At 40.0% G+C, this 14,838-nt stretch overlaps 1 protein-coding gene across 1 annotated transcript in view; it reads right to left on the reverse strand.

Moving 5' to 3' along the window:
- Nucleotides 1–11,772: 11,772 nt before the first annotated feature.
- Nucleotides 11,773–14,838, reverse strand: part of LOC309393805 (cytochrome P450 2J2-like) — a gene marked incomplete at its 3' end in the record, with an annotated part of 38,106 nt that continues 35,040 nt past the window's right edge. The window contains exons 7-8 of the mRNA XM_081956300.1: nt 14,082–14,223; nt 11,773–11,963 (exon numbers count right to left, since the gene is read on the reverse strand). Coding sequence (XP_081812426.1) covers nt 11,773–11,963; nt 14,082–14,223 — 333 coding nt within the window. The remainder of the gene's footprint in view (nt 11,964–14,081; nt 14,224–14,838) is intronic.

Genomic DNA, 14,838 nt, shown 5'->3' on the forward strand with positions numbered 1-14,838 from the left:
TGGGGTGGTTTGCAGAGTGCAAAAACTTTGTTTTTTTTTAATTTTCCTCTTCAAAAGCTTGCTGCATCTTATACTCCGGTGCGTCTTATACTCCGAAAAATATGGTACCTAAAGTTCTATCCAGAGTGGCTCACTTCAGCTAAGACTTATTTTATGTTGAGAAATCAACAAATATGTGGCTTTCATTTCAGTGTGACATTCTGTCAATGCCAGTAGCTACTCATCGTGAGGATGACACCTCTGTTATTACATTAATGAGTGATTGACATTCATAGCATGATAAAGGATCTTTGTTTACATAGAGAACTTCCGCTACTGATATAATCAGCAGCAAGCAGCATAATTCTTTACAATACATCATTAAAACTAAGCCGGTTTCTCAACCTTGTTGGATTAGGTAATCCAGTGCCTCTTTTCATTAGATCATCGGCCATCAATCCCACCAACCCAGATAGCTTTTTTTAAGGTTTTCATCGCCGTTTTTGTACATGACAACTAGTAGCAAAATTACTATACGCAGAAAGATGGAAACATTCAGCAGTACGCACAATGGAGGAATGGAGGAACTTATCAAGATGTCTAAACCTCTGATCGAAGAAAACACACACTATCAGTGTTGACTGACAACCCTTATATACTTTTTTGCATGAAACAGGGGGAAAAAATGACTATGATTTTGATGATTATGGAAGAGATTACAGAAAGGAGTTATGTTTTAACTTTATATTAAAACTGACATTTATATTTAGAACATATTTATTTTTAAGCATATGGCATATCATGTCACCCCAGTTGCCGTATTCGTGGTCATGCCGTATTCCAGGTGAGGCCTTACTAAGGCTTTATAAAGCAGGTCTAACATGATATTGATTCTATGTTTACACAATGCAAGGATTGTATTCGCTTTTTTTGGCTGCTGCCGCATACTGCTTAAGTAATCGTCCACTAGGACTCCGAGGTTCCTCTCACACTCTTTTTGAGTGAGGTTTCACATTATCTGTACTACTTGTAACTTTGGTTTTTCCTGCCCAGGTGTAAAACCTTGCTTTTCTCCACATTAAATTTCGTGTTGTTGGATAAGACCTATTATTCAAATCTGTCACAATCATTTGGATTGTGAGTTTTTAAAGTTTCTTTTTAAAAAAAAATGAATAAAAAATATATTTGGAAATTTATTTGCTGTTTCTTCTTTCTGACCTGGACTCTCGTGTATCTTTTTAAGTTGAGTTTTATTATTCCTTTCATCTCAGATATAACTATCTTGGTTATTATCACCATTGATTGGATTACTATTGCTGTGCTATTGCATGTTCTGCTTACTTTTAATTGTATCCCTAGATTATAGGCGTATGCATTTATTTATCTGATAAACAGATTTGATGCATATTATGTTCTCTGACTCTAAGTAATAAAGATTAGGAAAGTGTTGATATTAAAGAGGTAGATAATTTCTACATTTTAAATCCACTGTCATCAGTAAAGGAAAATCCTATAGGGAAGTATTTTAATAGGGTAGCAACTAAGGCCATGGAAAAGATATTCAGATATAGTGATATACTGCATCCAGTTTTGGTTACTACATTATAAAAAAGATGTTGAGTCTTTGGAAAAAGTGCAAAGGGTAACTAAGATGATTTAGGGCCTGGAGATTTAAACATACGGACAACGGTTGCAGGAATTGGGTATGGCTAGTCTAGAGAAAAGAAGAACATTCGGTAATGGTTTACACCAAGGTCCTCTGTTCCGGCAGGAACAGAGATTCAATCTGATTGGTCGAAGGGTCTGACAGCTCCCTATAAAAGGGCTGCTGTCAGACTGAACCTTCGCTGGATTGTACATAGTTGACTTGTGCTAATAAAGAGCTGTTTGTTACTCTGAAGCCTGAGTGTACCTTCAATCGCCCGATCTAACAGCAATATTCCAGTATTTGAGGGGCTGCCACAAAGACAACGGGGGTCAACTTACTGTATTTTCCAAAGCACCAGAAGGCAAGACAAGAAGCAATGAATGTCTAGCTTAAGAGAAAGAAGGACTAGGGGAGACATGATAGCAGTCTTCCAATATCTCAGGGGTTGCCACAAAGAAGAGGGAGTCAAACTATTCTCCAAGGCACCTGAGGGTAGAACAAGAAGCAATGGGTGGAAACTAATCAAGGAGAGAAGCAACTTAGAACTGAGGAGAAACTTCCTGACAGTTAGAACAATTAATCAGTGGAACAGCTTGCCTCCAGAAGTTGTGAATGCCCCAACACTGGAAGTCTTTAAGAAGATGTTGGATAGCCATTTGTCTGAAACAGTATAAGGTTTCCTGCCTAGGCAGGGGTTGGACTAGAAGACCTTCAAGGTCCCTTCCAACTCTGCTATTGTATTGTATAAGAAGCAATGGGTGGAAACTAATCCAGGAGAGAAGCAACTTAGACCTGAGGAGAAACTTCCTGACAGTTAGAACAATTAATCAGTGGAACAGAAATTGCCTCCAGAAGTTGTGAATGCCCCAACACTGGAAGTCTTTAAGAAGATGTTGGATAGCCATTTGTCTGAAACAGTATAAGGTTTCCTGCCTAGGCAGGGGTTGGACTAGAAGACCTTCAAGGTCCCTTCCAACTCTGCTATTGTATTGTATAAGAAGCAATGGGTGGAAACTAATCCAGGAGAGAAGCAACTTAGACCTGAGGAGAAACTTCCTGACAGTTAGAACAATTAATCAGTGGAACAGAAATTGCCTCCAGAAGTTGTGAATGCCCCAACACTGGAAGTCTTTAAGAAGATGTTGGATAGCCATCTGTCTGAAATGGTATAGGGTTTCCTGCCTAGGCAGGGGTTTGGACTAGAAGACCTCTAAGGTCCCTTCCAACTCTACTATTGTATTGTATTAATGGAAACTCATCAAGGAAAGAAGAAACCTGGAATTAAGGAGAAACTTCCTAACAGTGAGAACAATTAACCAATGGAATGATTTACCTTCATAGGTTATGGCTGTTCCATCATTAGGAGTTTTAAGAAGAGATTGGGCAGCTGTCTGAAATGGTATAGGTCTCCTGCTTGAGTTGGACTAGAAGACGTTCATGGTCCCTTCCAGCTCTATTCTGATTAAGTTGATATCTCCATGTTACCATCATGTGTAAAATTAGGCATTTGACAGAATGCCTAGGAAATCTATAGAATGCACAAAATAGGACTTCAAAGTATTAAACCCTTAATATTTCATAGGCGTTTTATGCAAGGCCAAAAAGCAGTCTAGCAAAGTATAAAATACTTCCAATAAAATGCCATTCTAACCTTCTAGAAGGGAAGCAAATCAAAACAACTAATAGGTCAGTACTGTTTTTTTTCTCTTTTTTCAGTAAGAAAGTTTTGTACTTTATTTACATTTCTTCTTTCATTTTCATATACCCGTACTTTTCAGAGTATAAGACCCACCAGAGTATAAGACGCACCAAAGTTTTGAAGAGGTAATAGGTAGAGGATAGAGAGGGAGAGAAAGAGAGAGAAATACAGTAGGTAGGTATGTAGGGAGAGAGAGAGAGTAGTTAGGTTGGTAGATAAATAAAGGGATAGAGAGAAATAGAGAGAGATAGAGAGATAGAGAAATACAGTAGGTAGGTAGGGAGAGGGAGAGAGTAGTTAGGTAGGTAGGTAGAGGGATAGAGAGAGAGAGAAATAGAGAGCGAGAGAAATACAGTAGATAGAGAGAGAGAGTAGTTAGGTAGGTAGGTAGGTAGGTAGGTAGGTAGGTAGGTAGGTAGGTAAAGGGAGAGGGAGAGGGAGAGAGAATGTGTAGGTAGGTAGATAAGTAGGTAGAGGGATAGAGAGAGAAAAATAGAAAGAGATAGAGAGAGACATACAGTAGGTAGGTAGGGAGAGAGAGTAGTTAGGTAGGTAGTTAAATAGGTAGATAAAGGGATAGAGAGAGAGAGAGAGAGAAAGAGAGAGAGAGAAAGTGTGTAGGTAGGGAGAGGGATAGAGAGAAATATATATATATATAGAGAGAGAAATACAGTAGATAGGGAGAGAGAGAGTAGGTAGATAGGTAGGTCGGTAGGTTGGTAGGTTGGTAAATAAAGGGATAGAGAGAGAAATAGAGAGAGATAGAGAATTACAGTAGGTAGGTAGGGACAGAGTGTATAGGTAGATAGGTAGCAGGATAGAGAGAGAGAAATAGAAAGAGAGAGAGAGAAAAATACAGTAGGGAGGGAGGGAGAGAGAGAGTAGTTAGGTAGGTAGTTACATAGGTAGATAAAGGGAGAGAGAGAGAGTGTGTGTGTAGGAAGGGAGAGGGGTAGAGAGAAATATATATATATATATAGAGAGAGAGAGAAATACAGTAGATAGGGAAAGAGAGAGTAGGTAGGTAGGTCAGTAGGTAGGTAGGTTGGTAGATAAAGGGATAGAGAGAGAAATAGAGAGAGATAGAGAAATACAGTAGGTAGGTAGGGAGAGAGTGTGTAGGTAGGTAGGTAGAGGGGGGAGAAAGAGAGAGAATAGGTAGGTGTTTCTGCTGGCACAGCACTTGATCAATATAATTCTCAAAGATAGAATTTGAAAGAATGACCTTTTTTCTTAGATTCCAGAACCTACCAGAGATAGAAAATGAAGACTTTAAGGATATTATGAGTATTAGCAGATTATATTAAGAGAGATTAAAAAACAATTATGGTGGGATATGGCTCTAGTTTATAGGATAAATTCAATATATGCTAGAACTCACAATGTTCCAAGAGAGGTACATGTTAAATTTCTCAGGAGAACCACAAGGGATGAGGTACTTGGGGCCCAAAGGGAGAGACCACTGAAATATAAAGAGGAAATATAAAATATAAAGAGGAAGAAATTATCATTCTTAAACAGATTCCAAAAAAAATAAGAGAGAGAAGGAGGAAATATTCCTCTTTATCAAAAAAAGTATACAATAAAGGAATCTGGTTTAGATGGCGGTTACCAGAGGGAATGTTAGTCTTCTGGGAGAGAAATAGGATCAGAATTAACACAGTTCAGGAGGCGGAAGTCTTCATCTAAAAGCATTTTTCTTTCCGGGAAGAAGAGTACAGTAAGAGTAGTGGAAGAGACAGCAAGACGCAAGATAAAAGGGAGGGGGGGCTGAGGCTTCCTCTGGGGGCAGGGAGGAAGGAGCAATATTGAAAAGGCTCAGATCACAAAAATAAAAGTGTTTGAAATAATTGCAATTGGTGATATTCTAGAAAGTGACAAAGATAAATGAATGAACACGGGGTTGACAATATAGAATGAGACCTTGTCTACTGCTTTCTTTTATATTTTGTTTTTAAGATTGTTAAATTTGTGAGTTTCTTGGGAGGGATTTCTACCACCAGTGTGGAAGCTGCCAAAAAATTTTGTATATCCCTTTCCCTTTCCCTATATATTCATAAAAACCAATAAAACTTTGTTTAATAGAAAATAATTCTCATCAATCAGTTAAAAAGCTTTCCAAAGGGGGGGGGATTTTTGAACTCTGCAAACCTCCCCAAAACAGCCCGTTTTTCATGGAAACGGGCCTGTGTTTTTTTTTTCAAATAAAAGGCATGAATAGCCTTGGGGGGGGGGGCTTGCAGAGTGCTCCTGGGGGGGGCAAAAATGAGCAAAAAATGGCCCGTTTTTTGCAACAACGGGCCCGTTTTTTGTAAAAAAAAATTGCATGCATAGCCTTATGGAGGCTTACAGAGTGCTGCTGGGGGCTGGGGGCCAAAAAACGGCCCATTTTTTGCTCATTTCTGCCCTCCCCAGCCCCCAGGAAAGCCTCTGAAAGCCTCCATAAGGCTATGCACGGCCATTTTGGTGAAGGGGGCAGGGCTTCAGGAGGCAAAAAAATGCTGTATTCGGTGTATAAGACGCACCCAGATTTTCAGCCTCTTTTTTGAGGAAAAAAGGTGCGTCTTATACTTCGAAAAATATGGTAGGTCTTTTCAATAAAGGAGTAGGTTAGCATTAAGATTAGGATTAGGATTAACTCTAACCCTTTATTGAAAATACTTATATCAAAATGAAAGAAAAAAAATGCAAAATGAAATACAGCATTATGATACATTAAAGTACAGCATTATTACGGTTAATCCTCACCCTAACCCTAACCCATTTCATGACTCTCTTTTCATACTTTGTCTGAATAGTTCTTGTCATTTTGCATAATGCCTAGACATTGTATACAATTCCTAGGGAAAGTATATAACACAGTCGTTTTCAAACTTTTCTTCACTTTTAAATACCTTTTGTGGCCACGGACCAGGGCCACAGACCCCCAAGACTTAACACAAAGTTTAAATCATACCATTTCTTCAAGGTTTTTTAAAGATTTTTATTTATTTATTTATTTACAAATATAGCATTGTGTGAACAGTGTGGTACCTGGGTGTCATACATTCTAATACAAATAAAACTAATAGCATAGTTATTACTTTCAACTTATATATTTCTAATAGTAATACATATTTATATAAAATTGCAATCTGTCACTATTTGATCATTCTATATTTTCTCTTATTGTTGCTCTCATGTTATTATATAAAAGTGTATACAATTGGCCCATGTTCCTCCCCAACCTCCTCATTGTCTGACTCTGCTGCTAGCTCCGCAGGCCGTCAGCAGACCACAACACGGTAATATTCCCCTTTTCTCTTATTTCCATCTCTTATTCTAACTTTTAATCATATCCTCCTTTGTTGAAAAACATTTTCTTTCTATCCTACCTAACTTTTAATCATGTCACCTACCTACAAAAAAAAGAAAGAAAGAAAGAAGAGAGAGAAGAAAAGAGAAGCAAATCAAAACAACACCAAACATGAAAAATCGTCTATCCATCATCTCTTGCCCGCTTCAATACTTTAATTGCTGTGCTTTTTTTTTCTTTTTGACTTGTCTCCCATATTACTCTCTAAAGTCTTTTCTCTCTTTCTACATTTGCTTTTTACAATTAATTGTAAATCTGCATCTGCTTTTAACAATTAATCAGTGGAACAACTTGCCTCCAGAAGTTGTGAATGCCCCAACACTGGAAGTCTTTAAGAAGATGTTGGATAGCTATTTGTCTGAAACGGTATAGGGTTTCCTGCCTAGGCAGGGGGTTGGACTAGAAGACCTCCAAGGTCCCTTCCAACTCTGCTATTGTATTGTATTATTGTATTATTATTGCTTCTTGGCTGTTCAAATCTGAGTATTTTTCTCCCCTCTCCCCTCCTCTACTGCTTAGTTTCCAGAATTTCAGTCCATGCCCCTATCTCCCTTTCAAAGGTACAGTATCTTCCAGTATCTTCAATTCTTTTTTCGACTCTCTTAATATATATTTTCCCCTGGTTTATTTCATCAGTCACTGTTATTTTCTTTGTGGTCTCCTCGTCTTCTTCTTTTATTCTCTGGTTCTTCATCTCCGTCTTTTCCTCCATTTCTCCTACCTGTTCCTTCCTTTCTTCGCCGTCTTGGTCTTTGCTCATCATCCCTTGTATAGCATTTTCCATTTTTTTCTGTAATCTCCTTAAATCCTTTATCCCTAATGTCCTTTGTATTTTGGAAAAGTAGCACCCTCTCCTTCAATGTTTCCTTTGATTCTTCCTTATAAAGCATCTTATTTTGTTTTTAAAAAGAAATTCCACATTTGTTCAACAGTCCAAGAGTTATTTATTCAGTCCTTAGGTTGCCCTTCAAGGGATGCACTATCCACAGTTCTTTATATCCCAAAGGTAAACAGTCAGTTCCATTTGAATAGTCCCAGAGGTTATTAGAAGTCTTTCAAGAGTCTTTTTAATTAAGTAGGTTGCTTATTTTCGTATTTAAATCTCCAGTAATTCTGGGGTAGCTGGGAATAACCCAATACATATTTTCATAGTCCTTCTCATATGCATTTGCAAGCTTGAGGTTTTTTCTTTTGTCAGCAGGTTGCACAGTTTAAATTTCAGTATTACCGCTTGGCAATTATAATTTTAGTTATAAATCAATTATAAAAGCAGAATAAGTTTTATAGGTAAATAATTTCTTCAAGTTTTGTGGATTCCCCACGAGGTCCATGGATTACAAGTTGAGAACCACTGATACAGCATATCAAAATAACACAGCCATTTCACTCTTTGCCCAAAAATGTCACTCATTCTATAGATTCCTGTACAATGGGGTAAAGGTAAAAGTTCCCCTTGCACATATGTGCTAGTTGTTTCCAACTCTAGGGGGCGGTGCTCATCTCCATTTCAAAGCCGAAGAGGTCTCCATGGTCATGTGGCTGGCATGACTAAATGCTGAAGGCGCACAGAACACTATTACCTTCCCACCAAAGTAGTCCCTATTTTTCTACTTGCATTTTTACGTGTTTTTGAACTGCTAGGTTGGCAAGAAGCTGGGACAAGTAACAGGATCTCCCTCCGTTACACAGCATTAGGGATTCGAACCACCAAACTGCCAACCTTTCTTTCTTTTTTAAATATATTTTTATTATTTTTACATTTAAAAACAATGTAATACCGCGGAGTCGGAGTGACCATACATTCACATTATATACAGCTAATTTCAACCATTAACAGTTAAACTACTTGATACATTGTCTATCCTTCTGTCCAATCACAATATATACATTTGTTCCCGTCTTGTCATCTTGTCTTATACCAATCATAAAATCTATTCCATACCTCAAAATATTCTGATTCCCCTTTATTTTTAAGTTCAAGAGTGAACCTATCTGCTTCCGCACAGGCCAACACTTTTCTGATTATATCTAGCTCTGATGGTGTATTTTCTTTTTTCCAATACTGTGCATAGGTTATGCGCGCTGCAGTTAGTATATGTATAATTAAATAAAAGTGTATCTTTCTTAAACCCCTCCGGTATTATCCCTAGGAGAAAAGTTTCTGGTTTAAACATAATTTGTTCTCCCACCATTTGTTCTAACCACGATTGAATCATTTTCCAATATTTTTTTGCCTCATTGCACATCCACCACATATGATAGAAAGTGCCTGGTGTTTTTTTACACTTCCAACCAAACTGCCAACCTTTCTGATCAACAAGCTCAGTGTCTTAGCCACTGAGCCACCACATCCCATAGGTGGGGAATTTTAGCTTAAATAAAAAATTTTCACCTGGGAATCAAGGACATGGCTGCAGATGTTCAGATGGTGGAGACTGAGGTCATCTGGCAACTGGACTGTATGCTGATTGGGCCATGTGACTGGAGACTCGGGGGGGGGGAGGTTTACCTTTAATTGGGTGAAAAACCGGGCAGCACTTAGAATCAGTTTTTCACCAGGAACATGCCAACTTGATATGTCCCAATAAAATGTTCTTTGAGGGATTTGCCTGCCTCAGAGTTCTTATTAAACGGGATGTGTTACTTGGAATCCTGTCAGCCAGCTGTCAAAAATGCCATGGAGAAGCAAGAAAACAAACCAATGGCATCACTGACCAACTCAACCCAAGTTCTTACTTGTTGTACCAAAGACCAGGTTCCAATTATCATATTTTGGATACATCCTGTGCCAACCAGCTTTTCCTGAAAAGTCTAAAATGCTGGGGAAATAGGAAAGAGAAGATAATGATACCTATCAGGAGTAGCAGAGTGGGTGAACTCAAGTTACAATATTTTTTATTTTATCGCCATGTTTAAAATTGCTGTTGTTTCTTAAGATTTAATATTATAGATGGCTTCAATTAATCATCCTGAACACAATAATACGGTAAATGAAACTTTTAAAATAAAATGAAGTAAATAAACTGCTTGTAACTCAACTTAGTTTAATGAACATATATAACATTGTTTGAAGAATTCCTTGCTACTAAACGATCAGTTTGCCCTGAATTCTGGTTCAGTTTTGACTGCAATGGTGTAGTTGAAAAGTAGGTATTCTGGAAATCAATTAGTTGTGTGTCAGCAACAATACTAATGACATGTTACATGTGACTTAATTCATGCAACAGGAAGGATGTGTGGCTACATGTGGGTGCTATTGACCTGGAATTGTAAGGAACATTTCTAGAATTGCGCTAAGTAGCAATAGCATTTAGACTTATATACTGCTTCATAGTACTTTATAGACCTCTTTAAGTGGTTTACAGCGTTAGCATATTGCCGCCAACACTCTGGGTCCTCATTTTACCAACCTCTGAAGGATGGAAGGCTGAGTCAACCTTGAGACAGTCAGGATTGAACTGCTGGCAGTCGGCAGAGTTAGCCTGCAATACTGCATTCTAACCACCATGGCTCACATGCCAAGAATTATAAGGCTGCATTTCAAAATCCTTTCCCCAATTCAAAAATGAGATAGTACCTTCTTCACCTGAAGAAAATTCACTTAAAAAACAATCACAATTGTGATTATAAAATGACAGACGCGACTGTGACGTTCCTTCCTGAGGCACCTGGTGACCAAATAAGCCGCAAAGTGGACATCGGCTGGGAGAGTGGAATGGTCAGCAATTAAGCCCTGGTTGGAAGGCACTCCGGTTGACTCAGCTGTGCATCGGGTCCTCTGAAAAGACTCTGAGTGACATTGATTGATTCGAACCTTAAATAAAGCCCTGTTTGCACATCATGGCCAGTTGGCCAAGGGAAGACGGTAAAAGCTAGATCAACTGACCCAGTTCATTAACTCTGATGGCCTTACATTTAGCTCTGCAGAACCATAAGACTTTAGTGCAGGGGTGTCCAAAGTTGGCAACTTTAAGACTTGTGGACTTTAACTCCCAGAATTCTGGGAGTTGAAGTCCACAAGTCTTAAAGTTGCCAACTTTGGACACCCCTGCTTTAGTGGATTGGACTAACTCTCCCAGGTTAGTCATATCATCCAAGCAAGATGAAGTGTTCCCGACCTCTGGCAAGAACAATTTCCCAAAGGTATTTTTCCAAAAGGCAACTGCACACCCATCAGCATTATTCAGGTGACCCGATGGCCTCAGGGGCTCTCAGAAAGAGCGCTAACGACCAGATGACTGCAAAGCATATAAAGCCTTACCTGGACTAGGTAGCGGTAGCTGTTTCTCTCTCAGGTCAAAGGTGAGACTTTCTGGTTTTTCTTTGAAGGCATTTCGCTTCTTCAGCTTCTTGGATGAGAAGCGAAAAGTCTTCAGCCTTCAGTCAGAACTGAGGATGAGAAGTGAAGTGCCTTCAAGGGAAAATGAACGAAAAAAGTCCAATGGCCTTTCGAAAAAGCACCTTTAATATAACCAGGACCTGGATGACTGAGAAACTCCACAGACCACGGGTGTCAAACTCGATTGCGTCACCTGACATATCGTGAAGTATCACGGTTTTGGTTTTTTGCCTTCGCAGAGCCAGGATGGGCACGGCCTTTGCGTGACGCATCCAGCCTGCAGGCCGCCACTTTGAAAGGCTTGTCATAAACAATTCCCCAAAAGGTATCTCTAGGCGCTCCGTCTTTGTGGCCGTTACCATTATCACCTCGAGCAACCACTTGGAAGGTCAAAACAGGTCTGGAATGGGTAGAGATTGGGTACAGCCTCTGCAACTCTGCCAGAGGTCATCTTAACCCCATCATACTACTGTGGGTGGGGTTGTTTTTTTTCCAATTATTATTATTTTTTTGCTCCAAAGGAAAGCATCAAGACACAAGAAGGGAGATGCCAGCCTCCCATCTTCTGCGCAACGATTTTGGGTATGACTAATCAAGGATATTCCTGACTCCAGTGCCTGGAACCTAAAGGGAATGGAAGGATGTTGTAGTCAGCTGCACCCTATTAAACACAGTTAATAGTTCAGTTCGAAGACCCATCAGACATTTAGAAGTTCACGGTCATAAATAAGCAAATATCATTGTTTGGATATTTACAACGAATTGTGGCGGGGAATAGCACAGATTTGATAGGAATGGGGGTGCACTGTAAGTCCATTCATAGGTTCTTCACTTAATTGTTTAACTCCTCTAGGCAGCTGAAAATGGAAGTTCCTCAGCAGGTTGGTAAAGATAAGGAAAATCTCCATTCTCGCTATCTGCTCTCCCAAACATATACGCGCCCCTGTGAAGAGGAAACAGAAGACAGCAGCAAGTAAGAAATTAAGCGATATATTGTCCCAAAGGTGCTTTTTCAAGGTCACCGGAGAAGTACAAATGGCTTCCGTAGTCTGCAATTTCTTTTCTCTCTGGAAATCCACTCCTACTCCCACACCATTCCAGCGGTGTTCATCCCAAATTATATAGCTAAAAGTCTGCAGAGATTCTCAGTCATTCAGGACACGGTTGTCCCAAAGGGGCTTTTTTCAGGAGGCAACTGGAGTTTCTTGGGTGTTTTTTTTCCCTTTGAAGATGTTTTGCTTCTCACCCAAGAAGCTTCTTCAGCTCTGACTGGATTGTGGGGAACGGAAGGATTTATATTCCTTGCTGACAGCTGGTCATTTGCATCCTTTTAGCGGGTCATTGAAATACTTGGAGGTTTATCTGTGTCCTCAGGGTCACCTGAGTGGCGTTAATGGACTTTAGCTATGCAAATTTGGGATGAAGACCCTTGGAATGGTGTGGGATAGGAATGGATTTCCAGAGGGAAAAATTGCAAACTACAGGAACCATTTGCGCCATTCAGGTGACCCTAAGGACACAGATAAACCTCCAAGTGGCCCCTACGACCCTCTAAAAGGATGCAAATGACCAGCTGTCTGCAAGGAATATAAATCCTTCCATTCCTCACCATCCAGTCAGAGCTGAAGAAGCTTCTTGGATGAGAAGCGAAACATCTTCGAAAGAAAAAAAAGAAGACAGTCCCAGTTGCCTCCTGAAAAGCAGCTTTGGGACAACCATGATCTGGATGGCTGAGGATCTCTACGGACTCTTAACCAATATATTGTGCTGAGTACCGTATTTTCCTTCAAAAAAGAGGCTGAAAATCTGGGTGTGTCTTATACACTGAATGCAGCATTTTTTGCCTCCCAAAACTGCTCCCCCTTCACCAAAATGGCTGTGCAGAGCCTGTAGGAGGCTTTCAGAGTGCTTTTGCAGGCTGGGGAGGGCAGAAATAAGCGGAAAAGGGGCCATTTTTGCTCAATTTTGCCCCCCCTCCAGCCCCCAGGAGCACTCTATAAGCCTCCTACAGGCTCTGCATGCAATTTTTTTGACAAAAAACGGGCTCGGTTTCACAAAAAGCGGGCTGCTTTTGCTCATTTTGTGGAGGGCCACCCCCCAGGAGCACTCTCCAAGACTCCTAAAGGCTATTCATGCCTTTTTTAAAAAAAACGGGCCTCTTTTCATGAAAAACAAGCCGCTTTTGGGAAGTCTACAGAGTGCAAAAAAAAAATTTGCCTCTTTTAACTTGCCTCTTCAAAACCTTGGTGTGTCTTATACTCCGTGCGTCTTATACTCCCAAAAATACAGTCGTTGCCTCTATCAATAGATGCTTCTTGCCTTATGACCACAACTGAGCCCAAAATTTCCATGACTAAGCAATGGAAGTTAAGTGCCCCATTTGATGGCTTATTTTGCCACAGTAGTTAAGCGAAACACTGCAGTTGTTAAGTGAATCTTGCCGTTGTTAAGTGAATCTGGCTTCCCTGTTGATTTTGCCGGTCAGAAGCCAGCTGGGGAAGGTCACGTGGGTTGATCACATGACTCTTAGGACCATGCAACGATCATAAATACATGCCAGTAGAAAAAGCGCTTCCGTTTTGAGCATGTGACCACGGGGATGCTGCAACAGTTGTGAAGTGTGACGAGCGGCCATAGGTCACTTTTTTCAGTGATGTTGTCCACTTCGAACTAAACAAATAGTTATAAATCAAGGACTAACTGGTAATACATTTGTGGCAACATGTTGGTTCTAGAGCAGGGGGTGAAATCAACTTACCTTCGCTACCGGTTCGCAAATGTGAGCGCACGCGCCACTCTGCGCATGTGCAGAACCTTCCGCGCATGCCCAGAGCATCAAAAACAGGACATGTTGACGTCCGTGCGGGTGGGCGCAGCCTCCCGCCACCACTGCTACCGGTTCGTCTGAACCGGATAGAACCAGCTGAATTGCACCACTGTTCTAGAGCCATAAAGACAGGGCTCGGAGGCTGCCTGGTGGCCACTAAGGGAAGCTTTGAAAGAGCAAGATGTTATTTACGCTGCTTCCAGGAGTGATAGTTAGGGCATAAAATACATTTACCTGCTCCAAAAGGAATAAATTCTTCCCTCGCCATAAATTTTCCATCTTTGTCCAAAAAATGATTGGGGTTGAATTTTTCAGGGGTCTCCCACTGCGTGGTATCCAGAAGAACTGAACGGAGATCGGGTACAATTATAGATCCCTGTAAGAAAAAATCAACTCAATCAGAAGACTTCTAAACACGCTGCTATTCTATTCTTAACAGAGAGTTGGACTAAGCAGGGGATTGGAGTAGAAAACTTCCAAGGTCCCTTCCAACTCTGTTATTCTATTCTATTCTGTTCTGTTCTGTTCTGTTCTGTTCCGTTCTATCCAGAATGTGTTTCAGGGATATGACTGAAATTACAGTGTTTGCGACAGCTAAATTCCCTTTCAAATTGTCATGGTGATATTATTTTATTGACCAAGAAGAGACGGTACAATAATAGCTAGATTGCTTCCTGACAACTAGCAATTCCATCTTCCAACCTTTTTAATTCGGGTATCAAGTTTGCACAAATTGATGACTTACAGCTACCACACCATAATTTCTTGTTCTTCAGATCTTTGGGAGGAGAAGGAAAAGAAAATCTCATCTGTGCCAGATCAGAAATTCCTCAAGTATCTCAAAGATAGATTGATGTATCTATGAACATAATATTAAATATCGAAATATATATATATATATCTAAAAGAGCTCCATTCGATACAGGGCTGCAATGGTATAAATCAGTGGTGAAATTCAATTTTTTTTTACTAGCGGTTCTGTGGGTGTGGC

Source organism: Natrix helvetica (assembly GCF_964273705.1).
Source record: "Natrix helvetica genome assembly, chromosome: 5".
Classification (NCBI taxonomy): Eukaryota; Metazoa; Chordata; class Lepidosauria; order Squamata; family Natricidae; genus Natrix; species Natrix helvetica.